Below are 27,376 nucleotides of genomic sequence, written 5' to 3' on the forward strand. Positions count from 1 at the left end.
ACTCGCCACGTGGACAGTCCGTCCTTTTCCCGCTGCGTACGTTAGCAGTTTCCTAGGCCAGTGGAGAAAACATAATTCGACTCATTATTTTAAAAAGAGATAATAACACAAATAATTTTGAACTTTGATGCAATATATAATTTAGTTTATGAATTTTTAATTTGTTCAATGTAGTCTTTGAATTTTAGTCTAATGATCAATGTGGTCCATGAACTTTTAATTTATTTAATGTGATCCATGAACTTTTGGTACATATTCAATGTCGTCCCTGAACTTGGATTAATGGAATGACTATATTGAACATTTTCATATAGTTCACGAATTAAATCAAATATATACCAAAAGTTAATGAATGACATTGAACGAATTAAATGTTGAAGGAGTACATTGTATATTGGACAAAAGTTCAAAGACTATACGTGTCGTTTTCTCTTTTAAAAACTCTTGCATAAAATCGACTTATTCCTCTCCATTTCTTACACAAAAGATAAATAATTCGAGAACATTTTCTTAACTTTTACGGTTAATATCGTTTAGAAAAATGAGTTAACAAATAAATATTACGAAAATATTCTTTTATTTAAGTTGAGTATATTAATAATGAAAGCAAAATTCATTGATTCATTTATTCCAAAGGGCAAATGCGGTTAAAATTTAAAATACTGTGAAATTTAAAATCAAAAGAGCCGAAGTATCGTCACTTGGCGCACGCGTCGTGGCAAAAGACCGTTGTACCCCCCGCACGGGAGCTCGAATAACGCCAATTCTGATCCCGTTTGCGGCTACGGACATTTCAACGCCCACCGGACGGCATTCCCAAAGCCACGACCCCCGGCACAACGCCAAAAAGGAAAAGGAAAATTCGAAAAAGGTATATTCGTCAAACCATCTTCGCCGTCGGATCCGAAACGTAGGACCGCGATCCGTCCGTCCATCTCACCCCATCAACTCAACTCCCCCCCATCTCACCAGACTCCTCCTCTCAACAGCTTCCTTTTCTTCTCCGATGCTCTGAGCCACAAAAACGGTGCGCAGCGATTCTGCGGCGAGGAATGGCGTCCATAGCTCTCACATCCTCTTGCTCGCTCGGGTTCGGCGCTCACCGCCCGTCGCTGAGATCGCGCCCCCTCAGGCCGGCCGCCGCCGCGCCGTCGAGCTCCTCCCTCCTCTCCAGATCCGCCGAGAACCGCGCGTTCCGGCTCAAATCCTGCGGCGCCGGTGCCGGCGCCACCCGCCTCCTCTCCCCTCTCCTGAATTTGACCCCCGAATCCGGAGCTGGAGCTCGCCTGGCCGTCAGGGCGGCCGCGTCCGCGTCCGCCCCCGGGGCGGCCGTCTCCCCGCCGCCGCCGACGCCGTGGCAGGGCGCGGCCATGGCGCCCCTCCTCGCCTCCATCGCCACCGGGGTCATCCTCTGGTTCGTCCCCGTCCCGGCCGGCGTCTCGAGGAACGCCTGGCAGCTGCTCGCGATATTCCTGGCGACGATCGTCGGGATCATCACCCAGCCGCTGCCGCTGGGGGCCGTCGCGCTGATGGGGCTCGGCGCGTCCGTCCTCACCAAGACCCTGACGTTCTCTGCCGCCTTCTCCGCTTTCGGGGATCCAATCCCGTGGCTGATCGCTCTCGCTTTCTTCTTCGCTCGTGGATTCATCAAGACCGGCCTGGGAAACAGAATCGCGTACCAGTTCGTTAAGCTCTTCGGCAGCTCTTCTCTAGGATTAGGCTACAGCTTAGTCTTCAGTGAAGCGCTCCTGGCGCCCGCCATTCCCTCGGTCTCTGCCAGAGCGGGAGGGATATTCCTTCCTCTGGTTAAATCGCTCTGCGTCGCATGTGGCTCGAACGTCGGGGACGGGACTGAGCACAAGCTCGGGTCGTGGTTGATGTTGACGTGCTTCCAGACTTCGGTGATTTCCTCGGCGATGTTCTTGACGGCAATGGCGGCGAATCCCTTGAGCGCGACCTTGACGTTCAACACCATTAAGCAGACAATTGGGTGGACTGACTGGGCGAAAGCCGCGATCGTGCCTGGTCTGGTGTCGTTGATTGTAGTGCCTATGCTTCTATACGTGATTTACCCACCCACGGTGAAGAGCAGTCCAGATGCGCCAAAACTTGCGAAGGAGAGGTTAGAGAAGATGGGGCCAATGAGTACAAATGAGAAGATCATGGCAGGGACTCTTCTTCTGACGGTATGATTGTGGGACTTTTACCACGTATTTATTTATATATTTAGCTACTCAGTTCATTAGTTAATCATTGCTAAAGTGACCAAAAGTCTGATGAGCTCTCATGTGCTAGCTTTAGGGAACGGTTGCCTTTTTCTGCGAATACTAATACTAGCCAATTGTTTGAATTTGATAACAATCGAGAAAAGAAATTAGCATCACTATTTTTCATATTGATCAGACAGTGGATGTTCTCTTTTACTGGAGATCGATAACAATTTTTTTAATTTTTAGTATTGCAGCTTTCCACAACCAGTGAAATCCTTATTTATGCTCACACCATAGTAAAGGTTAATCATTTGCAGACTATTACTCTTAGGAACTTTCATCAGGTCAAGTGCAATAAGTCTATCTGTTTGCTAAAATCGGACAGATGGAAAATGGCATTTTGCAGTCTTCCATAAAGTGCGATTGTCGGCATTCAGAGTATCTTTATCACCCAATACTATAAAAGTTTTGCATTAGCTTCAAAATATGCTATTTGGTATTGGACGTGAGAATTACGGTAATTCTGGGTAAGCAGAATTAGTATGGTTCTGTCAACTGCATTTTTTTGATAAGATGGAGGACTCTAAACTATGAGTTTTTCTTTGTGATGGTCATGATATCCACAGTCAACACTGGTGTTCACTGTTAAAGACTAGAATGAACTCGGGGAAGGGACTCTTTTATCATTGTAATATTCCAGAGGAATTACAATTTACCATTGTCATGGCATGCATAAGCTTCACAAATATTGATGATTTCCTCATGCATGAAGGTTCAAATTCTCAGTTGTCTTTTGGCCACAGATTTTCAAATCTTCACTTCCACCTAGTATTGCTAGAAGGGAAATTGTTTTCTTTCTCTTTAACAAGAAAAGTACGAGATTCAGAGGTAATTGGCCCGACTATCCATCTTTCTAATTATAGCTTGAGCCCGTTTGTTAGGTTGTACAACTGAGGTGCCAGTTGATCGAAGCCTTACAGCAGACTCTGGCTATCACTTCAAACATGATGTTTTTTTCTCATCCTACGTGTTGCTTCGCATTTGTGTGCTTTAAAGCTTGAAAAATCACAATTTTTCTGTGTGGCACATATGAGGTTTTTAACATTGCCTGCTCTGGAGATTTACTACGTGTGCATATTGATGGTATTTTGGATTGTCAATCATAATGCAATCAGGAATATCTATGTAATGATATGTTGAGCTTTCTTGTAATAGCATATGTCAAATGGTCATTTAAATTCTTTTAGCAACAAATCTACTCTAGGATACCTTTTCCATAATTCAAGTTTTCTGGACATGCACTTTCAGTAAATCATGTACTGTGTTGATTGCTGCTGTAGAATGCACTAGGATCACTATTCAGTCTTTGATGCTTTTGTTTTCCCTCTTGTCTCTGGCTCTCTTTTGATTTTTCCGCTGTGCATTAGTATTTCATGTTTGTTATTGCTTAGACATGTATTGCAATGCGCTTTGTGGACATACTGGTAATGTGATTGAGAGAAGTTGTTCCAATGAATTGCAGACTCATAGCCCTTAAGCCTCATACGGGTCATCTTTTCTGTTTGTGTTGATGATTGACGCCATAATGGGGCATTGACCTGAAATTTGCTGGTCAAGTCTCCCCATACATATAGTCATTAGGAGATTCACTACTTGAAGATAACAGTTGCTACTCTTATGGACGGTTCTTGTAGTTTTCTTTTTAAATCTTCTCTGGATGATGAGCCTACATATCACTTTGCTCTAAAACTTGTTTCTATTTGTCCGGATTGCTTGTTTATTTGCTCATATGTGCATGGTTATTGAATGAGTTCTTGGGACTGACATTACTTTCAATAGTGGATTGTTCTTATAATTTGTCTTTCCTGTCTACTTGTCTATTTGTCATAGGTTGGGCTTTGGATCTTTGGAGGGATGCTGAATGTTGATGCAGTCACTGCTGCCATTCTTGGATTGTCTGTTCTCCTGATTACAGGTGTTGTCACTTGGAAGGAGTGTTTAGCTGAAGCGGTTGCCTGGGATACCCTTACATGGTTTGCTGCCCTAATAGCTATGGCTGGGTATCTCAACAAATATGGCCTCATTTCTTGGTTCAGCCAAACAGTAGTTAAGGTTGGTTCTTACTTTCCCTTCAGAGCATCGTAATTTTCCTGATTTATCATCAATATATCTATGTTATGCATTTTAAAAATTCTAGGATATCACTCTTCTTATAGTGCTATCATCAATGCAAAAAAGAAGAGATTAAAGAGTCAAATGTAGTACACCACCAACCCCAAATTATTCTGGAAGTTCATTCATGGCTGTTCATGAGTGCAAATGCGCATATGCATTTGCTAATCTATATGAATTCTCCTCTGGTCTCATCCTTTATAGTTTTCTGTTGGGATGCTTACATACTACAGTGGGTTTACATGTGATTTTGTCTGGCTGTGTAATAATCTGCATGCATCATCATTCCTTCCGTTCCTTTTCTACTTTAACTTTATTTGAGAGGTGAATAGTGCATTATTAGTGACCTTAGCTATAGCGCTGACTTGCAAGTTATGTAAGGGATGTTGCCTAGAATTGACATTGCAAGCATTTTGTTTGAGTTGGTACCTTCTTGGCTAGTGGTGCCTACATATTAATAGTTGTATCAACTCGACAAGAAAAAACCTAACAAGCATATGTTGTTATACGATCCGGTGTCTCTTTTTCTTTCTTATGAGAGAGCTTACCCTAGATATATATCTGAGATGTTTCATTTAATGGCATATTGAGGTGCACATGCACTTGGTCAAAGAAAATGAAAAATTTAGCAGAAAGGATAATTCAAGATAATGCTCAGAGCATTGAAATAAGTTTAGATTCTCTCTGGTTGGCTTCATCCTTGTTAATCATACCCTTGGTGATAAATTCTAAGCTTTTTCTTTGGAGCGAATTTATTGGTCTGACAAGAAGGCCCAAGTTGAGCAGCTTAAGGCAGCACGAGCTAGTAATTTTCCTGTAGTCATAATGGCTGTGTTGACAAATGTAGCCTATCCTCTGATTCTGAATGCAAGATGATAATATTTTCAAGCATATGTGGCGTAGGGCTTGCTAATAAAGAGTTGCTGTGCTTTTGCAGTTTGTTGGTGGGCTGGGTCTTTCATGGCAGGCATCATTTGGCATCTTGGTTCTTCTCTATTTCTACTCGCATTACTTCTTTGCCAGTGGAGCCGCTCACATTGGTGCCATGTTCACCGCCTTCTTGTCTGTTGCAAGCGCTCTGGGCACTCCACCCTACTTTGGAGCCATGGTGCTAGCCTTCCTCTCTAACCTCATGGGCGGCCTTACCCACTATGGCATTGGGTCGGCGCCCGTCTTTTACGGTGCTAACTATGTGCCCTTGGCCAAATGGTGGGGCTACGGATTCATTATTTCTGTCATCAACATTATCATTTGGCTCGGAGTCGGAGGCATTTGGTGGAAGGCCATTGGATTGTGGTGAGGAAATAACAATGAGAAGGCCCTCTGCTTCAAAAACGGTTAGAGATTCCTGATTCTGTTTCGCCTCAAGCTGCGATTTTTCCTTTGCTGCCTCGGAGACAGGCTTGTTGATTTTGCTTCCCTTTTTCCATAAATTATTACTCCCATATTTCGATGGTCTCGGTAGACCCTTTGGTGGGGAGGATGGTGCATGAGTTAGGTCTACTTGAAGGCAGAGATTAGAGCTTGTAAGTGAGAATTTTTGACATATTGAAAGGAGAATATTTTTTCCCCAGGACATGACAGCTGCCCAGATGATAATACTTGGATGTCTCTCTTTGATTTCACTATCTATTGATTTACACAATTCTCTCTCCCGCCTAGTTCTTATATCTCGCTTGATCGGATCTCTATATTTCGTGAAGTTTTTTAGGTGTCGGAACCTCCTCATTTGAGACTTGAGAGTAGACTGATATGAATTTGCCTCCTTGTTCCAGTGAAAAGGGTTGAGTCTCGGTTAGAAGCAGTGGCAACAGATTTCTTTAGATCCTTGTGTTGATGGAGAAGCGGATGGCGACTTTTGGTAGAATATGAACCGGAGTGACAAAGAGTTATGAATTGGACTTACCTGAAAATAATTTCTCTTCCTTTTTGGCTAAAAAGTTGAGAAAGAAACAAACTAGGGAGTGCGATTTGGGACCCCTTCCCATGGACAGAGCATTGACTCGTGTGGGACAGGGGGACTCGAGCGCTACTGCCAGCCACACTTGACGAATCTGACATGGACCCAAGATAACAAGCGAAAGAAATAAAAAGGCGCGGATGGACCCATGATGGCATGATCGCTCATTTCAATCATAGCCTCAGCTATCATCGAGATAGAGCAGCAGCACGCTCTTACATGTGATGCGATGATGAAATATTACAAGATGTAGGGTAATTTTTTGGGTTGTTTGGTATCTCTTTTCTTATCATGATTTTAATGGGAAATGTGTTGGAAAAGTCCTAAATTTATTGTATCTGTACAAATTTAGTCATTAATCTTTTGACTTAGAGCCAATTCAGACTAATTTTTGGTGGATATTGTTAATGTGGATACTAGCTGTTTCGAATTTTTTTTTTCATTTTATATTTTCTTTCTTTTTTTTCTCTCTTTTTAACAAATGTAAGACATGACAAAATATTATATGGTCTATAGATCATGTTGATGAAACCTATTTCAATCATTGATCATATGACCCCACGATAGGACCGACGTAATTAATGGTCGAGATGGTATTGATCCACACGATTTATAGACCATGCAATGCTTCTTTGGGGCAGATCAAAGTGCAGGATAGACGAGTACAACCCAACAAACAAGAAAAGGTGGGTTGAGTACAGCAACTTCTATCACAATGAAACTTTGGTATGTAAGGATATCGACTTTCGTATGAACATATTGATAACTTTATAAACGTTTGGTCATGTCAGTGATCACGATGGTTCATGGTATCGATTTCCACCACTTCGATGCTTTAAGCCACCACTTTGTTCGGGTTTTTTGTGAATCTTTGTTGTGGTCATTATCTTTCGAAAAAAGAAAAGGCAAGGCAGAAAGCATATTCGTTCAACAACAATCCTCCGAACAATTAGCTAATCATACAGCGGGAGCACTAATCCTTATTCCTATTTGCGTGCATCGCATAAGTATCTACTATAGGACATTGGATTGATGCCGTGACTCGATCTGTGAGTAAAATCGAGTCAAGCTACTCTCACAATTGCATCAAGTTCATGACCCGACAAAAACATTGTTCGCTGGGAAGATAGGCTGGTCTCAACCCGTCTACCAAAAATGGGGCTAATGTTCAATTTTGGTTAGCCAATTCTAGCTCAATTATTATACCCATTCCTTCCTTAGGCCTAACATAGCCCTGTAACCAATTGTATTTAGCCACCTTCTTCGCCAGGCATGCTCATCTCCTGTCCCACCATTTTCGGTAGGGACTTAATAGGGCAGCTACTACCGTTATTATTGAGTGACCAATGCAAGCTCAATTTGATGACTATTCGAGATTGATTGTCTAATTTCGAGTTGAGCTCGAATTTAAACTATTTTGTATCTTATCAAGTTGAGTACGAGTTTGTCGATACTTAACTCGATAGGCTCTCGAGCCTAGTCAAGTCTAATCGAGCTTTTATTATTAATAATTATAAAATACATGTAAAAAGCTTTTATTATTAATATTCAAGTTTATAAAACTCAAGCTCTGCAATAAACTGATGGTCATCGAGTCAAGTTCAAGCAAGAAAATTAATACTCAATCAAGTTTTGAACAACGAGTATACGAGTTGAGTCGTACTTGAATTTAACAGTTTATGGACTCAGATTATACTCCAAATTTGAGCTCCTATTGCTCCATAGAAATTTGCCGGTTCGAACCAAGCCCTTAATCATGTTATCTGTCATTGTCCTTTTGCTCTTTTTACTGGGAGAGGTTTGAAACATGCCGTACCTGGTCAGGTCAAATCATAAGGAAGCTCTTTTCCTGGGACTTAATGTTCCCACCACCCAATCACTCACACGTGTATGGCCCGTAACACGGCTGCCGACTGCTCATGCACCATGAAGGAGGTTGGTGCATTCGCCGCTGCAGCTTCCTCCGCAGTGAACGCGTGTCGATCACTGTATGGTTTCCTGCCGCAAGCTACGTAGGTGAGGGACAGGGACAGTCTTGACACGAGTCTTTCCCTCCTTAGTTATCAGACATCTCGCTTTATATTCGCGCAGATGCTTCAGTGCCTCGAATAAAAAAATTCGCTTCAACTGAAAAGCGTGCTGCCCAACTTCCTCGGCCTTTCTTGAAAGGCAACTCAGATAAATACTTTCATCTTCATTTGTATTCAATCTTTCTTTCTTTTGTTGCTGGGTTCGTTGTTGAGTTTCAGAGGGGATCATATACGAAGCAGTAATATTCAAGAGACTTCCTTCCTGGGACTTCTTGTGATAGTGACAGAGGTGGTTTGTGTCTTTGCTGTATCCGTTTGATTCTCAAGCGTGTTTCTTTGCATTGCGTTATTGTAAAGCTGATACATAACTCGGAAATGTCGAGATGTTGAAGGATACTAATTGTTTGAGCTCATGCATTACTTTGGTGGCTCCTGTAATCATGTGCTTATCCTTCTTTTTATGGTTGTGTTGGACCCTCTTGGTTTGGCATCACGTGCACATGTTCCTGCTCAAGGCAGATCCTTCGATTATGGGGTTTGCTTTATTTGTCTCTTTTTTCGAAGCCTAATTTTCTTCAACTTTGGACGATTGATGTGAACCATGCGATCTTCTGCAGCTACAGAAATGGAGCCTCTGGAGGGTTCTTCCTTGGGAGCTACCTCCTCTGAGGAAGATGATCCTTTTCCATCAGGAATAGAGAGGAGAATCCCAATATGCATTTTCTTTCGTAATGCGAGGTGATCGTTTTAAGTCATTCAGATTCTAAATTCTTTGTCGTTGCCTGGAAGAAAATGTTTCACCCGCGCACTGTTTTGATGAATAAATGTTTTGCTTCTCTTAGTGTTCTTGTTTTAGTTCTTTGCATGAGCCTACCTCTCACGAGTTCCTTCAAATTATCAATTGTTGGGGAAAATGGCCATGATGTTTGTGCCCAATTTCTTGATTGTTTTTGTTTCGCTTCACACGAAAAACCATAACCATTCTCTCTCTCTTTGTGCCGGTTTCTCAATGACGAGCCGGACTAAGCCTATCTCCCTTTTCTACTCGAGCAGACGCATTTTGAAATTTGATGAACTTGGTCGAGAGATAGCTCAAATAGCATTGCCTGCTGCCCTTGCTTTGACTGCCGACCCTATTGCGTCTCTTGTTGACACAGCTTTCATCGGTCAAATCGGTACTTCCTTCTTGCTCTGCGCTTTTTAAGTTTGCATATGGTACTCTAATATTATGTAAATCAGCATCTTGTTCAGTAAGATATGCTCTCCATATCTGTTACTGTCTCTTTAGGCAAATGCAGACTGTTCATACTTCAATTCTCTTTAGTCTGACTTTGAAGGGGCACATTTTGAACTTGATTGAGCGTAAACTGATATGACCTTAGATGAACAATCCAACTTTATATTTGAAAGCACATACGTACAAGTTTTAGACAATGTTGAAGTGAATTTTCAAGAGGCAGAGATGAAATGACACCCTTCCATTTTATATCCTAATCCTTGAAGTGCTATTGTTTCTTAATTCAAATGTGGGTTTGTACAGATTGGTCTATTCTGTAAAATCTGGTGCTGCTCACTTTTCTTCGTCTCTACAGGTCCTGTGGAACTAGCAGCTGTGGGTGTATCGATTGCGCTGTTCAATCAAGTGTCGCGGATCGCTATATTCCCACTCGTCAGTGTCACCACATCCTTTGTTGCCGAGGAAGAGGCTATCGGAAGTGTTGGCTCCGAAGTGCAGGAGAGCGAATACTTGGAGGCAGGCTCTATGGAAAATGCCGAAAATAAGGAGTTGATACCCCAAAATGGTAATGCATCAGTTGTCCCCAATTGTCAACTTTTACACTTGAAATCTGATAAAAAAATACATTCGCAACTGTTAGATTCTGAACAATTGTTTTGCAATCTATATTCTACGGTGGTATCATATACAGAATCGGGTGATCATCTGTCCGGGTCGACACAGATCAGTAGCTTCGACATATCGAAGTTCAAACAGATGCCCAGAAGAAGACACATCCCATCTGCTTCATCTGCGTTGGTAATTGGCAGCATTCTCGGTCTTCTTCAAACCATTTTTCTCATATCCGGAGCAAAACCGTTGCTGAATTTCATGGGAGTGAGATCTGTAAGTAATGTCCTAGCTTTATAAAATCTTCGTCATCTCTTAATATTGAATGCTTATTTCTTCGCCGCCTCTCTAAACTGCCGCTTGACAGTTTCTTTTCACCCCTCAACAGGATTCCCCGATGCTAACTCCTGCACAACAGTACTTGACATTGAGGTCACTTGGTGCACCAGCAGTCCTCCTCTCACTCGCCATGCAGGGGGTCTTCCGCGGATTTAAAGATACGAAAACGCCTTTGTATGCAACTGGTAGGTCCCTCTTCAATTTCCTCTGATGGTATCATGCTTTCGAATGAACAAACATACTAAATTTCATTTGTTCCAATAATATTAGTACGAGCTCATTCTTGTTTTTTTCCTTTTCCTTTTTTATCGTATCAGTGGTGGGAGATGTAACGAACATAATCTTAGACCCCGTATTCATGTTTGTTTTCCATATGGGCGTCAGCGGTGCGGCTATTGCTCATGTTATATCTCAGTAAGTTGTGTGGATACTATCGAGACTCTTCTGAACTTTGTTAAAAGTCTGATTAAGCCACTCTCATCATATAATATCCCCACAATGTCCTTGCAGGTACGTGATTTCTCTTATTCTGTTGTGGAGACTGATGCAGCAAATTCATCTCTTACCTCCGAGTATCAAACATTTGCAGTTTGGCCGTTTTCTAAAGAATGGTAAGCCCTTGATTGTGCTTTAGCAAATTTTGCTCTCATAGACTAGTCATTTATTGAAATTTCAACTGCTAGTGGCCTCTATTTTCTTGACTAGTCGTTACGTGCATATGTTATGTGTGTACTGTTGACAGTTGCCCGTTTAGCCTTGGGCACTGAACAGTCTGGTCTTCAGAACTGTTCTATCTTGGCTGATAATTGGTACCTCAAATTATATAGTGGACTACTCGATCTGGTAGAAGCATATTGCAGGAAACACTTTGTAAATTTTGTTAAAAACTTGACCGTGCGGGTCCTTCGCTCGCCAAGTCAATGAACAGAAACCGTTAGGATATTTTCAGGTTATGAACGAAAAATGCTTAGCAATTGACCTCACTTCGTTCCATCTATTGTGGTTGCACCAGGTTTTCTGCTATTAATGAGGGTTGTTGCCGTGACGTTCTGTGTGACTCTTGCCGCATCAATGGCGGCTCGCTTGGGGCCGACATCGATGGCTGCATTTCAAGTCTGCTTGCAAGTGTGGTTGACTACGTCGCTCCTCGCTGATGGGCTTGCTGTCGCTGGACAGGTGAGAGTTCTTCCTCTTTTGACCGCAGCTGCTACTGCCACACTTAACTGTTCAACTTCTCTGGTGTAACGATGTAAGCATTCAATAATCAATCTAGTTTTTTTTTGTGACAACATAGGCAATCCTGGCAAGTGCATTTGCAAAGAAGGATTACAACAAGGCCACAGAAACTGCGTCCCGAGTACTGCAGGTTCCCGATTTCTTCCAGAACAATCGAGCATTCTATTACGGTTGTCACATCGGCAGTAGTCTTACAGATTCATCCTGCAGTTGGGACTGCTTCTGGGACTGGCGCTAGCGGTCCTTCTCGGAGTCGGAATGCATTTCGGAGCGAGATTATTTACAAGGGATGTTAGCGTCCTCCACGTAATCAGTATCGGAATACCCGTATGTTGCTTGTTTTAAGAACTTGAAATCTATCTTATAAAGCTGAAGCTGTTTATACTGTTAGTTATCGCCGATGCTAATAAAATTATAGTCTTTGATCAACATCAGTTTGTTGCCGCTACTCAACCCATAAATGCCTTGGCCTTTGTTTTCGACGGCATCAACTTTGGAGCGTCTGATTTTGCATACTCTGCCTACTCCATGGTGAGATTATTCTTTCCCCTTAATTATCGAAGGGAGCACCATCCATTTACTTTGCCAGACATCGTCTCTAACTTTCTACACAATGAATAATTGCGAGTGCCAAAGCAACCGAATTGATGTAGAAGCATACCATTCTTGAACACTCGTGGCTGAATTTCATTCATCATTTTGAAGATTGCATTCATTTTGGAAAAAAAATAGGAGTACAACAGTCCAGTTGAATATTCACACCCTTTAGAAATACAAGCGAAATTGATGCTTGAATAGATTCAATCTGTGTGAGCCAACCGAACCAGATCGCTAGAGTGTGTGTTTGCAGAAAAAGCTACCTGTTCAATTGTTAAAATGAACCAATATCCTTGCTCTTTCTAAACCAAAGATGAACTTTGTAAGTGTTGAATCCTTCTGTTTTTCAGGTTGCGGTCGCGGCAGTCAGCATTCTCTGCTTGTCTATACTTTCGTCCAGTCACGGGTTCATTGGAATCTGGATTGCTCTAACCATTTATATGAGCCTCCGGGCATTCGCCGGATTTTGGAGGTAAATCACCCGAAGCTAACCCCGAATGCTTCTTTTTATTCGAGTCCTGATGTTGTCGTCCTCGACATGTGATTGTTTCCAAGTCGGGGAATGGAGGCATGATTTCACTAGACAATGTTCTAAAGGTGCTTTTGTTGTGCTTCGCCTTCTCCAGGATCGGGACTGGGAAAGGTCCCTGGAATTTTCTCTGGAGCTGAACAAGTACGCATTACACACTCAGGAAAGTCCGGCGGACAAATCGATCCGAAATCCACTGGTGGCTTCGCTGAAAATTCATGTCGCCGCATTGTGACAGTCCCTATCTGTACAACTAAATAGAAATAGAAAGGAGAGAGACGAAAAGGGTCGGCTTCATCTCACATTGGCTAGTGAGGAAGACGGAGAGCCTATCGAAAACAATAATCTGAAAGCGAAGTTATGTGTATAGATTTATGTGCGCAGCGCTGTTAGTTATTAGCCTTATTTCTGGAGGGAGCATCATGTGCGTGTGAGATTTGGTAAGAACCCAAATGACAGCATGTCCAATCTCTGCATTGGGTGTGAAATAGCTCCAGCTTCAAAGGCTATTAGGTTTTGCCCATGATTCTTCTGCTCAAACTACCTTCTGTCAAATCTGTACGTAACTTTCAAAGGAGGAAGAAAAAAATCTTTAGAGAGATTGAAGATGCAAGTCTTGGTTTCTCTGTTGGGGTACTACTCATGTGTGACGATGCTGTGGCTTCGGTTGCTTCTCCCTCCCATGACTGTCTTCCACGTCAAGATAAGACCCCGTTTCACTTCACTTGCAAACCAGGAGTTCCAACCGCAGCAAGAACAAGTCATCGGTACCTAGGTGTCAAAAACCAACCCGAGAGCCCAAGTCGATCCTCGTGCGCGTTAGAAGTTATTAGGTGAAAATAGATTATACGAATATAAAAAGCATTTAAGATCCGTTGTCAAGCGACCTGGAACGATACTTTAACACTCCTCTTACGTGCAAGCCGAATTATGAGTGGCGTACAGAATTTGACTAGCGGGATGGCCGCACATTCGCTAAAGAAATAACAATAGCTATGATATCAGGTTAGAAAGTCCAACCCAAAAAAAGCTTGGACCTTTTAATAGTGCGAAATGGTGTTCTACAAGCCGGAACCTCTGCGGAACGGAAATGATGGGCAGTACCTCTGTGTGTGCCGTCATTTCATCGGCTGAAAAAAGAAAAAAAAGAGGCAGGGAAGAGGGACCGGTGCTGACGACCCTCCCGACGGCCCTCACGTCCCGTTACGGATCATTTGGGATCGAGCCGCGACTATTTCGCACCGCCACCGCCATGTCCCGATCAAAATACCAATAGTCGGGAACTCAGAAACACGTTGCGCGAGCCATCTACAGATTCATTCAAGGCGCGGACCGAAACTGGTAATCTCGTGGAACTTTTCTCCCTTTCCTTTTTCCGGGCGACTCCTTTTGCTGGTATCAATCGCTCGGGGGGCGGGCGGCGGCGTACCTCTGTTCATACGGTGGTCCGGCGCCGCGGAATTCCTTCCTTTTTTTTTTAATTACCGTGGACGCATCGCTTCGCCGTGGTCCAAACCCAAAAAACGCCGCCGTTTCTGTGGGCCTCCGCACATAATATATATATATATATATATGTATACAATCTCGCTCGCCCCTCATGTATCCCCCCCCCCACCACCCCACAGCAAAATCAATCATCAACGCCCAAAAAACTCTTTCTCTCTCTCTTCTCTCTCTCTCTCCTGTTTCTCTCTCTCTCTCTGCTTTCAAAATTTGTAGCAGGCACAGAATTTCCCCGCAAATCCCTCCCGGCTGCGATCGCATGAAATCTCGCCGGCGCTGGCAATGCCCTCCGCATCCCCGTCCGCCTCGTCCGGCCGCCCCGCGGACCTCGTCTCCCGCCTCGCCTCCTCCGACCGGGACGTCCGCCTCCGGGCCCTGAGGGAGGTCAAGAACCAGATCATCGGCAACCGCACCAAGAAGCTCGCCTACATCAAGCTCGGCGCCGTCCCCGCCGTCGCCGCCGCGCTCGCCGGCGCCTCCGACGGCCCCGGCCCCGGCGAGGCCTGCGACCTCCTCGTCCAGTCGGCCGCCGCCCTCGGCAGCTTCGCGTGCGGCGTCGACGCGGGCGTCCAGGCCGTGGTGGACGCCGGCGCGCTGCCGCGGCTTCGCCGGCTCCTCTCCAGCCCGGATGAGAAGGTAGCTGCGGATCTTGGTTTCTTCGTGATTCTAGTTCCCGGAATGAAACTTCGTTGTGTTCATTTTCATTTGCGTCTGGTAGCTGAGGAGATGATGGACGGAGGACGAAACTTGAGTTTGTTTCTTAATTTAACGCGGAAATCGCTCGATTTAAGTAATTCGTACTAACGATGTCTGCCGGAATTGAGTTCTTGTTTGCTTTTTTTTTTTTATGTGAATCTGTTGATTCATTCGATGGAATTCGATAATGTATGCTCGTCTCGCTTGATATTCTCGCATAGTTTCGAGTCTCTTGTGAATATTTTGTCCTATGTTTATTTGACAAATCATCCTTTGTGGAAAATTGCTCATTTTCTAGAAGGTAAACGTGACCCTGTTGGACAATGATATGTCACTTTGGATTCTAAATGAAATATTGTGCACTTGTACTTTAAGCGTTCTCTTATCGAGGTCGTTGCTGACTTTAGAAGCCTCAGTTCTTACACATTCTTGAGGTGAAAGTATGGTACCAACCTCTTGATTTTGATGTCACAATCCTTGTCCTTTCCACCACTTAGCCTATATTCACTTGTTTCTCGGGCATACTGTAATACATCGACCGGTTTGGATGTTAGATGGCCCGGTATAAGTTAGTTAGAGCTGCGTGTTAGGTATCTGACCTGATTCTCTAGCAAAACTTTTAGCCAGGGATCAGGTAAATGCCCATTTGCAATACACTTAAAAATTCTTTCACATGTACCAGACATTTCTACCCCGAGGCTTCATATTCCATGTTTGACTGGGGTTATGGCCATAGTTAAAATGATTTACTTTAGTAATCATACTTTTGTGTAGAAAATCGGAAATTGTAATGGGTGAGAGTTCTACATACAATGTGCAAAGCCGAGATTTTCTATTTCTGGATACACAGTATAGGACAAACCACTGGTGCGTTCTATTGTCGGATAAGATATTGCCACCAGGCCTTTACCTTCCTTTGCCCCAGTATCCTGTTTACTTGTATTGCTTTGAAAGGTCAATTGTTTTTTGGGGGTATCAGAACTTATAGGATCTCCTCCAAACTTTATATGTATTTTCAAACTTTTGACCAGTTTTCATCCTTTTTGCACACTTATAATAACCAGTTCCTGGATCTTCTTTCCTCCATGAATCAAAATATTTATCCAGTTGTTCTGAAGTACATCATGTTCTTGGTTAGTGTGTATCTGACTGTTCTATGGTGCTCCAGGTTGTGGATTCTGGTGCTAGATCACTGAAAATGATTTACCAGTCAAGATTGGCTCCCAAATATGATTTCCTTGACCATCATAATTTGGAATTTCTTCTTTCACTGCTGAATAGCAAGAATGAAAACGTTACTGGACTTGGAGCCAGTATCATCACACATTCCTGTCAGACAAGTACAGAACAGAGGGCACTTCATGAAGCCGGGGTTGTTCAGAAGCTTGTAGAGTTCATAGCAGGTTCAGTAAGTCAAAGAGATCCTAGCTTGGAGTCTTTGACGGCAATAATCAAGAATAACCACGAAGTCACTTCTAAGATTGTGGAATTTGAAAATGGAAGGGCACTGAATCTCATAAATAAATTCACTATTGATAAGTCTCCACGCACAAGGTTACTTGCCTGTGCATGTTTGATTGCTGTAAGTAAGACATCTTCTCGCTATGTGGAAGACATGGGGCTTGAAATTAAATTAATTCATCATTTACTTGAGCTTCTGGAAGATCCTGGGCAAGTTGGAGATGAAGCTTCTTTTGCCTTGTCGAGTTTGATTGAGGAAAAGGAAGATCTACAGAAGCTAGCACTCGAGGCTAATGCTATCAATAAACTTTGCATCCATTTGCAAAATGGACTGTCATGTCCAAAGCGTCTCCAAGGAATATTGCTGGCATTGGCTAATATATGCTCAAAATTGGAGATCTGCCGGTCAAAATTACTGGCTTTGCAGGTATATTATTTGGTGTTGGTGCACAGACTTGCTCATCTGTTGATTAGTTGATGTTACATCTTGATTTCTTTTTTCCATGCATTTTGGGTAGCTCGTGTGACCATTTAAGTGATGAATCGATTTTTTCCTAGACACTAGTCGTATGTCCTCCTTGAATAATTTGATCTGATGCAAAGACATAACTTGTATCCATCATGGAAATTCACTGGCAAAGAAAGGCTTCAGACTTGATATCCATAAGGCTGGACTCAATGGGCACATCCAGTTTAGGCCAATTTTTGCATGCACAGTAGCGAGCAAACATTTGCCATAGGGTAATGCATGTAAAAGGATCTAGGGCATCATTATGATATTTAAGTTTAGAATTTAATATACTGGTCATATTTTGACATACTATTGATTATTAATCAGGGTACAGGGCGTAGTCTTGCATAACGTGATAATTACATGCCCATGCACTATTTTTGTACTTTGTATATCTTGTTGTTTCTACTCTATGATGGTGCCTAATGTAATGGATGGCAAGCATTTGCCAAAGGTTTGATAAGTGTGGATGCAGCAACCAAACTCCATTTAATTTGTTATTAAAAGATGCTTTATTATTGAGTTCAATGCGACACTATTTGCGCATTGATTGGGGGCCAAATGAGATCTGTTGCACTACATCAGTAGGTTTAGATGTTACCTTTTCACTTTGAGGGTTAGTGTGATATGTTAGTATATTACTGGTTTGTAAGATTTACTGTTTCTCAATAGTGCAGGCATTCAACTTGGTAAGTGATGCGCTAAGACATGACTGCACTAATGTACGAGTTGCTGCTTGCATTTGTTTGAGAAGTCTCTCTCGGTCAGTCAAGGTTTGCATTATGAGTTCTAAACTTTGAATTTATACTTGAGTTAGTAATGGTTAATATATGCTCATAAGCATCTTTCAGAATCTGAGTGCAGGTTATTTTATGAACGAGACAGTTATAATTCCATTACTGCAGCTTTTGCATGATCCTTCCATTTCTGCTCAGGTATGAATTATCTAGCATTTCCAGATTTTTTGTCACCTTGCTGATTGTTTACTGGGGCTAACGTGCACTTTCAATTAGCTTTAAATGCTCTTCCATGTTCATGAACCGGCAGTCGACACCATGTTATAACACTACAAGGAAAGGGTTTGGCTTTTAGTTTTGCTCGATTAGAAATTCAGCAGTTAGTTACAGGAAATGCAGTATTGACTCTTTTTACATCTGGAATCTCTTTAGATCTTAAAATTGCCAGCTTAAAGAATTGGCCCTAGAAGTTCATATTCTTGCCATCTTGATTAATTTGTGGTATAAGGTCTTCATGGTAATTTTCTGGAGTTAACAGTTGATTTGGGTGGAGGGTGGGATGTCGTATACCATAGAGGCGTGGGAAGTCAAAGTTGCCTTCTCTAGTTTATGTATTATTCTAGCGTACCGTTCACTTTTATTCTAACAGCAAGACTTATCAGATTGTGTTTCCTAATGGTTTTTTTTTTAATTATTTTGGCTTGAAGATATTTGGTGGCATGGTTTTTGGACCTCGGACAATGCCTTGTCTCAACTCCCCTAAGACCTCTAAGCCAACATGCAGCAGTTTAATATTTTCCATTGTCGTTTTTCAACTGTCGTTGTCAATGTCAAATCAATTTGGTGTCTCTTGAATAAGGAATATGCAATGGAATGTCGTCGTCTTCTTCTTCTTCTTCTTCTTTTTGCTCTTAATATGGCAACTTTGTTGTGCTTACATTTTGCATCGAAGTTTCTGGTATGCTGGTGTATATCGCTTTCTCTTTTGGGTTTCAGCGGGCAGCCCTTGGTGCAATCAGCAATATTGTGGTTGACTTCACAAAACATAAGTCCAATTTTATACATTGTGGAGGAGTTAAGCAGCTTGTTGAGTTGTCAATGGCAATGGATCCAGTAGTGAGGTCACACTCTTTATGGGCTTTGAAGAACTTGACATTCCTTGCTGACAGCAAATATAAGGAAGTAGTTCTGTCAGAACTCACAGCATCCTCACTAGCAAGCCTTATCCGTGGTAATACCTGGAACCTGATTGAATAAATTCTAATTCTAGCATGACAATACATCATTGGCACAAGTCAAATCCTGCCTGCACTTATCTGCAGATCCAGAATCGGCTGTCCAGGAGCAAGCTCTGGCTCTTGTTCGCAATCTTGTTGATGGATGTTTACAGTCTATTGAATATGTATTTGCTGAAAACGGTATTATATTGGATGCTATGGGAAGGCAGCTGCAATATGCTGCAAAAGCTGAAATAGGTATCCAGGTCAGAACTATTTTTTTGCATAATTCTTCATATTCTAGTATCAAATGATTCAAAAGTGTAAACAGAATGTGATCATCAAGCTACTTGCAGAACCAACCACCTAAAGTGACCAGTGGAGAAGTACGTCGAGGCCAATGACCCTAGTTCCAGACAAGTTGACATAGATTTTGTCTTAGACTTGAAATCAAGTGGAATGAGATGAGAACAAGACATTAAACTGAATCGAGAGAATTAACTTGATGTTAGGATTAGTCGTACGAACACAACGAAATGAAATAGAGAGTAAAGGCAAGGAAGAAAAATCGAGACACAAGATTTTATCCTGGTTCACCCTTAAACTAGAGTTACATCCAGTAGAGGATTCCACTATAATTAGCACCTCCCACCTCTCTATTACAATTCTTAATTACAAGAGAAAGAGATTATATATGCTCAGTGGACATTCATGGGCCCAAGTCTAAACTACCATTAAAATACGGGCCCAAACTACCGATAAGAGCAGGACTCCCTTTCTGTCGATGGAGAGTATGAACCACACCCCGACACTTGATGGATTGATGATTTAAGTGGATATACTGAAATCAAGTTCAGATTGTTTGATATGTGTGTCTCGGGCATTTTTATCCTTCTAGGTGAATGTTACTAGCATTTGATAGGTTGGCTCAAAAACTTTTATTCTGGACTCTTCAAAAGACCATAATTTTAAGATTGACTGAAATATTTCCATTGTCTCTTGGGAAGTAGAGTGTTCTATTGGTTCTTTTGTTATCAGCATCCAAGGACACCGTGTTTGGTAGGTTGGAACAACATGCCTGGCATGGCACGAGCCCCTTCATTGTTGTCGGGCTGTGCACTGCAGTCTGTAGCAGTGTTATGTTGCACTGGTCTGGCAACCACGTATGTAGTTGCTGTCCTAAGCTTAGCATTTAATTTCTCTTTCATCAAAGAAACCCTTATCTGCTTAAAAACTGTCTTTAAGTGAGAAAACCATTCTAGTTCTTTTCTTTTCTTTGTTCATTTATTTAAATTCTATTTCTGAGAGCTCCTTTCCTGTATAACTAGTCTTCTATATGAAAAATAGTAGCTTGGTGGATTTTACATTCCATTTTGGAAACCGCTCTTTAATACGGGTTGTCTCAATGCCACGTTTTTTTTGTTTCACCAAAATTGAAGATTCAGTATGAGAATTTCTTGGTGTACAAGTGACCACGAGGAGTTATAATGACACCACTTCTGCATATGGTTGAATCCCAACATGCCTCTTTTACAGGGAATGTATGCACTAAGCAACGTTGCAAGTGGCAGCAAAGTTCATAAGGATGCAGTCATGGAGCAACTGTTTCAACACGGAGGAATGAACACACAACCATTTATCGTGAGATTTTTGCACAGCAACGAGAACCAGTTACGAACAGCATCTGTCTGGGTCCTATTAAATCTCACTACATTCTGTCCTGGTGCCGCTGGTCGGGTTCTAAAATTAAGGAATGCTGGGATAGTTTCGCAATTGAAAAGCATGGCCAATGATCCCTGCCTGGATGTAAAGGTCGTACAAAAGATCTATCACCTTAATGTGCATTAAATGGGCACTTGCTTTCGGTAGTTTGCTGACCATTCCTGTGTCTTTTACTTGGTGCAGCTTCGAGTAAGAACGACACTAAGTCAAATGCATGAATTATGGTGACAGCACGATCTAGTTCTCCATTGTTGGCCCGTAAATTACTGAGAAAAAAGGTATTCTTCCATGACTTTTTCATCTAGATCTTGCTTTAGATGTTCTGTTTGTTTCCCTTCTGTTTTTTTACCAGTCCAGCATTGGTAAATCGAACTGGAATATCACTTAATATTCATGCCTAAGAGTGGTCCTCCATTTTTGTTTGCATTTAAATCCAATGATACCACCTTATTGTCTCTTTGAACTAAATCGTGCGGTTTTGCTTTTGCTTGATGCTGTTGCCCTATTACAATTGTAAATCATTGTCTGAATCGGCATTTCTCTGAAAAAAGTCTAACAGAGCCATCACTAGTTGTCCGCTTAAAGCTATAGAGGGTACACAGTTGATCATGCTTCTGCCTGTCATCATGTTGATCAAGCATTCAACATTTTGCAGGTTTAGCAGATTGCAATTATAGTTTTTCTTCAAAGCAGCACGGGGAGCTTTTATGGTGCCCCGCCAATTACCTGGGTTGCCTTTGGAAGTTCACTGTTCCAAATCTAGTATTTTGAGTCTCGATTTTTTACTGACCACAGTTGTAAACCGACGCTGTCGAGTGTATCATTTGGTCCCTAGAGTGTTTGCAGGTGCTGCATTACATATATATATATGCGGATTACTTCTGTAAATTTAAAAATTTTGAGATGCAACAAACCGTGCTTGGATATTGTCTTCGGGCTGCTATTGTATTGGCAAGTTGGAAATGATCCTTCTAGAGCTCAATGACTTGAGATACTTTCTTTGGCAACAGTCACTTGAGAATTGATCGGAGACCTTTCTCTATTTTTTTCTGGAACCTGAAGTAAAATTCCAGGAAAGGCCTTACCCCGTTATCTTGATTTGCCTCCTTTAATAAGTTATGTTGACCATTTTATGATTTAGGTGAATTAAGCTATCGCTCCACAGTGGGAAAATTACCAAAAAAATCCTAAATCTTTTGCAATTGTGTCAATTCAGTCTATCCGGTCACTTTTGGCTGGTCAACGCTGACGTGGACGCCGGCCGGCTGATATGACAATATTTTAATAATATTTTTTATTATTTTTTGAAATTTTTTTTTTAAAATTTCTTTCTTTTTTTTCCCCCTATCTTCTTCTCCTGTCGTCGGCGACCGGCGAGCGGTTGGGGCCGGCGAGGGCGAGCCTCGTTGTCGCTGGGCGAGGCCTTGCCCAGATCTGGCGAGACCTCGTCGTCGTTGGGCGAGCTCGACCTCGCCCGGCCATGGCGAGGCTCGAGCTTGCCCGGCGACGGTGAGGTTGCCTAGATCTAGCTAGACCTTGCCGTTGCCGGGCGAGCTCGACCTCGCCCGGAGGTTGCCCTCGCCAGTGCTGGCGAAGTGGAACTCGCCAGCCTCAACCTCTTGCCAGACCGGCGACCGGGGAAGAAGATAGGGAAAAAAAAAGAAAGAGAAAAAAATTTAAAAAAATTCCAAAATTTTAAAAAAAAATTATTAAAATATTGCAACGTCAGTCGGCCGGCGTCCACGTCAGCGCCGGCCGGCCAAAAGTGGCTGGATGGACTGAATTGACACAATTGCAAAAGGTTTAAGACTTTTTTGGTAATTTTCCCATCCATAGTAGCATGAGTTTGCGAACACATAGAAACTTCAGTTTCTGAGATCTGTCGAGATGTCTAAATGTTCTTCGAGAAAACGAAGTCTCCTAAGCTTAACCGAAAAAGCGCGAAACTAGCCGGCGGCCCTTTGTTAGTAATCGCCGGTGTTGATTCAGAGTAGAAGAGAGAGGTTACTAAAACAATAAAGGTTGCGAGCTTATCCATCGGCTTATGTGAACTGATTAGATTCGACAACATACGTGTCGCAGCTGAAGTATGCAAATGATTTCCAAGGCGAATGCTAACTGCTCGAAAAAGTTGCGTGGTCCAATCTAGTGTCGAAGTGCAATGTCCGGGTAGCTACCAATCGACCCCTTTAACAATTTAGGGGACCGAGCGCATCAATGTAACTCACACACTCGAGCAGGCCTCGATATCGACTGGTCTATATGAACGCAGGAAAGAAAAATTGGATTATATCGGCAAAAGGAATAGAGAAGCCACATTCCTTCACTAAGCTAAATTGTTGCTGGTTCCAATATATACAACTTTGCAGGCAACAAATTGGATATAAATAGATGGAGAACGAAATCGCGTTTGTCTTGAGGCATGGAGAAACCTGAACCGGGAAAGGTAGCGATGAAACAGGGATCAAACAGTCGCGGATTTAGATCCGAACAGAGCAACCGATCATCAAATCTTCTCGGTATTGGTATCATCTGCAGGCCATATCACGGTCTCAATGAGCCGTTCGCGCATCAACTCCAAGTTCTCGTCGGAGATTTCTTGGTATATTTTGGCATGGTCACATTTCTGCGCACACAATCAACTATGAACATGAGCACTAATCCCACCCTAATTGCATCCCTATGAAATAGCTGAGGCAAATCTTTGGTACCTTGATCCATTTTCCATATAGGTGAAGACGAGTTACCATCACTCTTTCGGCAAGGTCGCGTCTCTCCTGTAAATCGAAGAAAGAAGCCCTATGTCATACATACTTCACATATTGTTTTAAGCATTTGACAGTTTTTGATAACCGAAAGAACATTAACTTCTCAATTTTATAGATAATACATGTCATTCAACGATGCCATTAACTCTCTCTCTCTCTCTCTCTCTCTCTGCAACTCGGCCCAGCCAATTGCATAATGCACATCAAACCATTGCCATTGGCAACAAAATGAGGCAAGTTAATTCCATGTATGATATCCATTTATCATTCGATATACTTTCTAAGATTCAAAGACTACCTTCCCGAGGTTTCGTATGAAACGCTTTCCATCTCCAGGCTTGTTTTCCGCGACGAAACTTGCCATTGGAAAGTTAAAGCAACATCAGAAAAAAGAAATACACGCCACAAATGAAAAATAATAATGTCAACAATAAGCATAACTTCAGAGCATTAGATGAAACTGAGGAAAGTAGATGGTGCCATGTCATTTAGCAAGCGGCTTGTAGTGTCAAGATCTAGTATCTCTAGCATGATTGTGGTGAATAGGGCATTAGTTGGCTGCTGTATCTCCTAGTCCTGTTTGTCAAAGACTTCCCTGTCATTTTTTGGCAACTGATAAGTACAAACAAGTTTGTTGAATTTGCAGATTTTTATTCTCACTTAAGGCAAGCTCATGTTAACTGTATCACATCTCACCGAAAAGAGAGTTATCGTCATCCTTCCGTTAGGACACAGCAATCTAATTGTTAGGTATTGATGCCGATAGATTAAAAAAACAGGATGGAGAGCTAACTTACTTGTAGAACCACCTATACTGTGTCGGGTTCATCTCGTAGAGCTGGTTAAGAACCGTCCTCACAGCTTTATATGTGAAATAGTTGAGCATTTGCTGCAGATAGGAAACACAAATTCCAGCTAACTCACCTCTTAAAACCAAGGCACACAAAACTGGTAAACAGCAGTTATTATGGTTCTTGGACTATGGATATTCACTTAACAGGGCATATCGATTACCCAAATAGACACGCTAAAAGAACATTCAAAAGAAGTTTATTCTTCATAAACTCCGATCGACCCACTTCGAACATAGACACCGACGGTTTTAGTTTGAAAAATACACGCACAAAGTCCAAGATAGTGCATGTACATTGCATTTTGCTGCCCTAGCAAGAATGGAACCAATCGGCCAATAAATCCAAGCGGAAATTGTTGGATTTCCATAGTCCCAGGATACCTCAATGCTGCACAAATATAATTTTGAAGAGCTGCCGAATAAAAGGTATGATCTTTCTAACACATGAAATCCACAGACAAGACATTTGGATACAATCAAAACAACCAAAAGATATGGTAGATACCGGTTCCTTTCGCTCTCCCTAGGATTCAATTTTCGGACATATACCTAACGCACTGAAACCCTGCATCACTAGGTCGAAGGCCTGATGGCATAATTTGCGACATTATAAAGTAAACAGTACAAGCGAAAATTTTCAGCATTTAACAATTCTCACCTAGACATAGATTGATTTTCTCTGTTTCCCCCCAAAAAACATGATTGAGGACCAAATACCAAACATGAAAGGAATCAAGAAACATGTTCTGAATGTTCAGAAATCTCCATGGATAACGTGATTTAAAGAATTCACTAAAATCACAAGCCTCATCTGGAAGTGGTCCCAAACTCTCGCCACATCATGCAGCGCACTGATATCTCAAAAATGGAAAAGACGAAACTCTGAAATGCTTACGGTTTTAACATCCTCGAAAGTGTCTTCGTACTGACCACCCAGCTCGCTGACGACGACAAGCCCTCCTCCTTCCTTGTGCTGTCGCTTCCTCGAACTCCGTGTCAGAGCACTTGTCGAGAGTGCTTTGGCCTCGACTCGCCAATCATGCCACGAATCAAGAAACGAGCTCCCCAGCGAACTCACCCGAGAAAACTGCTTCCTCGCCATCGAATTTGAATCCACCAAGCAGAGGCATGGCGACGTGTGGGACTCAACCACCGACGAACCCACCGCAGACAAAGCCATGCCAACGTCAACAAAACAAAAAATCAAGACTTTCGGTTCTTTGGGTTCTCTTGCAGCAGCAAAACGCAAAAAAAATGCGTGAAGTTTCCGGAGAAAACGAGAGATACCCACTAACAGAATCTTGAGGATCTGCTAGTGGGTATGCAAGGAAAAGACTGGAAATTCGACAGGAGCAGTTAAAAGATTCAAATGGAGTTTGAGAGGATGAAAAGAACGAGTAACTCGAAAGCTGTCCTGGAACAACACACGTCATTCCTTTCCCATTTGTTTTCTCCTTTTTTCTTATTTCTCCCTCTCTCTATCTCTCTCTTTCTTTTTCTTTATTCTTGCTTTGGAGTGCACGAACATCGACCAGACAAAATTATGAGGTCCAGATCTCTCTGCAAGAAGAAGGGGGGGTCCGACCTGGACCGAGGGGGTGCTTCCTCATGCTTCCACGGACTGTTTGTTCTTGGATCGGACGGTTCTTTCCAAATCCAATGGTGGCTCGCTCTGTGTGGAGTCGAACCAGTCAGCTCGAGAGATTGAAATATTTTTTTGCATGAATTTGCATACGGATTCACACCAAGTTACCAACCACATGGGCGGCGGCACCGGCTTCAGACTAATCACGTTCAATTTGTTGGCACTTTAGGATGAAAATGTGTCGCATGCAGGATCTTTTGGGGGGGGTCCTCCTATCTATGTGGGATGCCACTAGTTCATCTGATCAATAGCATATGGAATGCCGACAACATGAATCACGTTGGAAACTTAGGTTTAATTAAAACTGAAAAGAGTGATACTCCGCTTGAAATCATTTTGACTTGATGAAGTAAATATGATGTGCTGCCCCTGATAAGGTGTCGTGTCATGTTGAGAAGCGCAATGGTGTGTCGTTACGTCATTAAGTCGAAAAACTTTATCGAGAGTTTTCGTACGCACGAGAAAGATTGAAGACAACTTTGTGAAATTGAAGGAGAGAAGATGTTTGCCCACTTGAATGTTATTGTCTTATTGCCACTAACCCCGGAGCATGCTAGGTGTTATTTCTTCAATGTATTGGGTATAATTTTCAGAGAGATAATGGACTGGCGGGTCCTTAAATTTTTTTTTTCAATTATTCAATGTCGTTTCTGAAATGTTTTTTGTGCAATTTTCTAAAGCCTGAATTTGTTTAAAACTTTAAATTTCTTTGTAATAATATTATTAACTACCTGATATACAAGTAAAGAATAATTACCATAAAATTGATAAGGAAAGAAATTGGGGTTATTACCATGAAAAACATTGTACCGATACATTTATGATAATTTTACCAAAAACAAAACATCTTGGACGAGAGAGTACGTGATTTTTTATACTTTTCTCTTCTTTTCATAATTTCACGTCCTCTTGGTGACTAACTTGGACGGTGACATGACATCTTGTCACTAACGTTTTTGATTGGAGGACGAAGTTGAACAGACATCCATACAATTTAAGAAGAAAGAAGGCTAAGGAACATTTTAGCACCTTTATCTCTTTCCAAAAATTGTTGCCCTTTGACAATCTCTATTGTTGAAGTTTTCAGTCGAGAAGAACTCATTCGGCTCTCTGAAAACTGTGTTGCAGCTTCACTGTTCAGTGATGGAGATCAGTACCAAACAATCTCGTATCAATCGATTCCGAAGAAAACATTTGATTTCACGACCAGTCTTGATGCGTTGGGCTCAACAACTTCTGGGCTTCCTCTCTGGTATTAACTTATTTTTCAATTTCCCGAAACTTGACCGGCGAAATTGTTGGAATAATACTCACATAAGTCCTCATCAACTGATTAATGAATGT

The 27,376-nt window shown here is 42.1% G+C and overlaps 4 protein-coding genes across 11 annotated transcripts; 3 read left to right on the plus strand and 1 right to left on the minus strand.

Moving 5' to 3' along the window:
* Positions 1 to 947: 947 nt before the first annotated feature.
* On the plus strand, positions 948 to 5,958 carry LOC115675631 (dicarboxylate transporter 1, chloroplastic). The gene is made up of 3 exons (XM_030598362.2): positions 948 to 2,186; positions 4,101 to 4,322; positions 5,320 to 5,958. The coding sequence occupies exons 1-3, from the start codon at positions 1,053 to 1,055 to the stop codon at positions 5,680 to 5,682; spliced, it is 1,719 nt and encodes a 572-aa protein (XP_030454222.2). The 5' UTR covers positions 948 to 1,052; the 3' UTR covers positions 5,683 to 5,958.
* Positions 5,959 to 8,340: 2,382 nt separating this feature from the next.
* On the plus strand, positions 8,341 to 13,459 carry LOC115676928 (protein DETOXIFICATION 42). 6 transcript variants are annotated; one of them, XM_056313551.1, is made up of 14 exons: positions 8,353 to 8,661; positions 8,990 to 9,110; positions 9,426 to 9,547; positions 9,965 to 10,174; positions 10,301 to 10,494; positions 10,607 to 10,742; positions 10,875 to 10,971; positions 11,068 to 11,168; positions 11,570 to 11,733; positions 11,852 to 11,923; positions 12,004 to 12,120; positions 12,229 to 12,324; positions 12,741 to 12,862; positions 13,017 to 13,459. In XM_056313551.1, the coding sequence occupies exons 2-14, from the start codon at positions 8,998 to 9,000 to the stop codon at positions 13,057 to 13,059; spliced, it is 1,587 nt and encodes a 528-aa protein (XP_056169526.1). In that variant the 5' UTR covers positions 8,353 to 8,661; positions 8,990 to 8,997; the 3' UTR covers positions 13,060 to 13,459. The 6 variants fall into 6 exon arrangements, 5 of the variants coding, with proteins under 5 accessions (XP_056169525.1, XP_030455848.1, XP_030455841.1 ...); XM_056313550.1 differs by having other exon boundaries at positions 8,341 to 8,664; positions 9,965 to 10,494; XM_030599988.2 differs by having other exon boundaries at positions 8,341 to 8,661; positions 8,996 to 9,110; positions 9,965 to 10,494.
* A 1,107-nt stretch (positions 13,460 to 14,566) lies between these two features.
* LOC115678060 (uncharacterized) lies at positions 14,567 to 21,775 on the plus strand. 3 transcript variants are annotated; one of them, XM_056313203.1, is made up of 9 exons: positions 14,576 to 15,058; positions 16,287 to 17,006; positions 17,768 to 17,863; positions 17,942 to 18,025; positions 18,824 to 19,058; positions 19,150 to 19,310; positions 20,581 to 20,856; positions 20,950 to 21,044; positions 21,318 to 21,775. In XM_056313203.1, the coding sequence occupies exons 1-8, from the start codon at positions 14,705 to 14,707 to the stop codon at positions 20,992 to 20,994; spliced, it is 1,971 nt and encodes a 656-aa protein (XP_056169178.1). In that variant the 5' UTR covers positions 14,576 to 14,704; the 3' UTR covers positions 20,995 to 21,044; positions 21,318 to 21,775. The 3 variants fall into 3 exon arrangements, with proteins under 3 accessions (XP_056169179.1, XP_056169178.1, XP_056169177.1); XM_056313202.1 differs by having other exon boundaries at positions 21,422 to 21,775; XM_056313204.1 differs by lacking the exons at positions 20,950 to 21,044; positions 21,318 to 21,775 and having other exon boundaries at positions 14,567 to 15,058; positions 19,150 to 19,302; positions 20,581 to 20,661.
* A 1,254-nt stretch (positions 21,776 to 23,029) lies between these two features.
* Positions 23,030 to 26,206, minus strand: LOC115677925 (chaperonin-like RbcX protein 2, chloroplastic). The gene is made up of 5 exons (XM_030601171.2): positions 25,283 to 26,206; positions 24,332 to 24,423; positions 23,833 to 23,890; positions 23,478 to 23,543; positions 23,030 to 23,392 (listed from the first exon to the last, which is right to left on the minus strand). The coding sequence occupies exons 1-5, from the start codon at positions 25,565 to 25,567 to the stop codon at positions 23,273 to 23,275; spliced, it is 621 nt and encodes a 206-aa protein (XP_030457031.1). The 5' UTR covers positions 25,568 to 26,206; the 3' UTR covers positions 23,030 to 23,272.
* Between the last annotated feature and the right edge of the window lie 1,170 nt (positions 26,207 to 27,376).

Source organism: Syzygium oleosum, unplaced genomic scaffold (assembly GCF_021117445.2).
Source record: "Syzygium oleosum isolate NSW1041296 unplaced genomic scaffold, Sole_v2.1 Sole_v2.07, whole genome shotgun sequence".
In the NCBI taxonomy this organism is placed as follows: Eukaryota; Viridiplantae; Streptophyta; class Magnoliopsida; order Myrtales; family Myrtaceae; genus Syzygium; species Syzygium oleosum.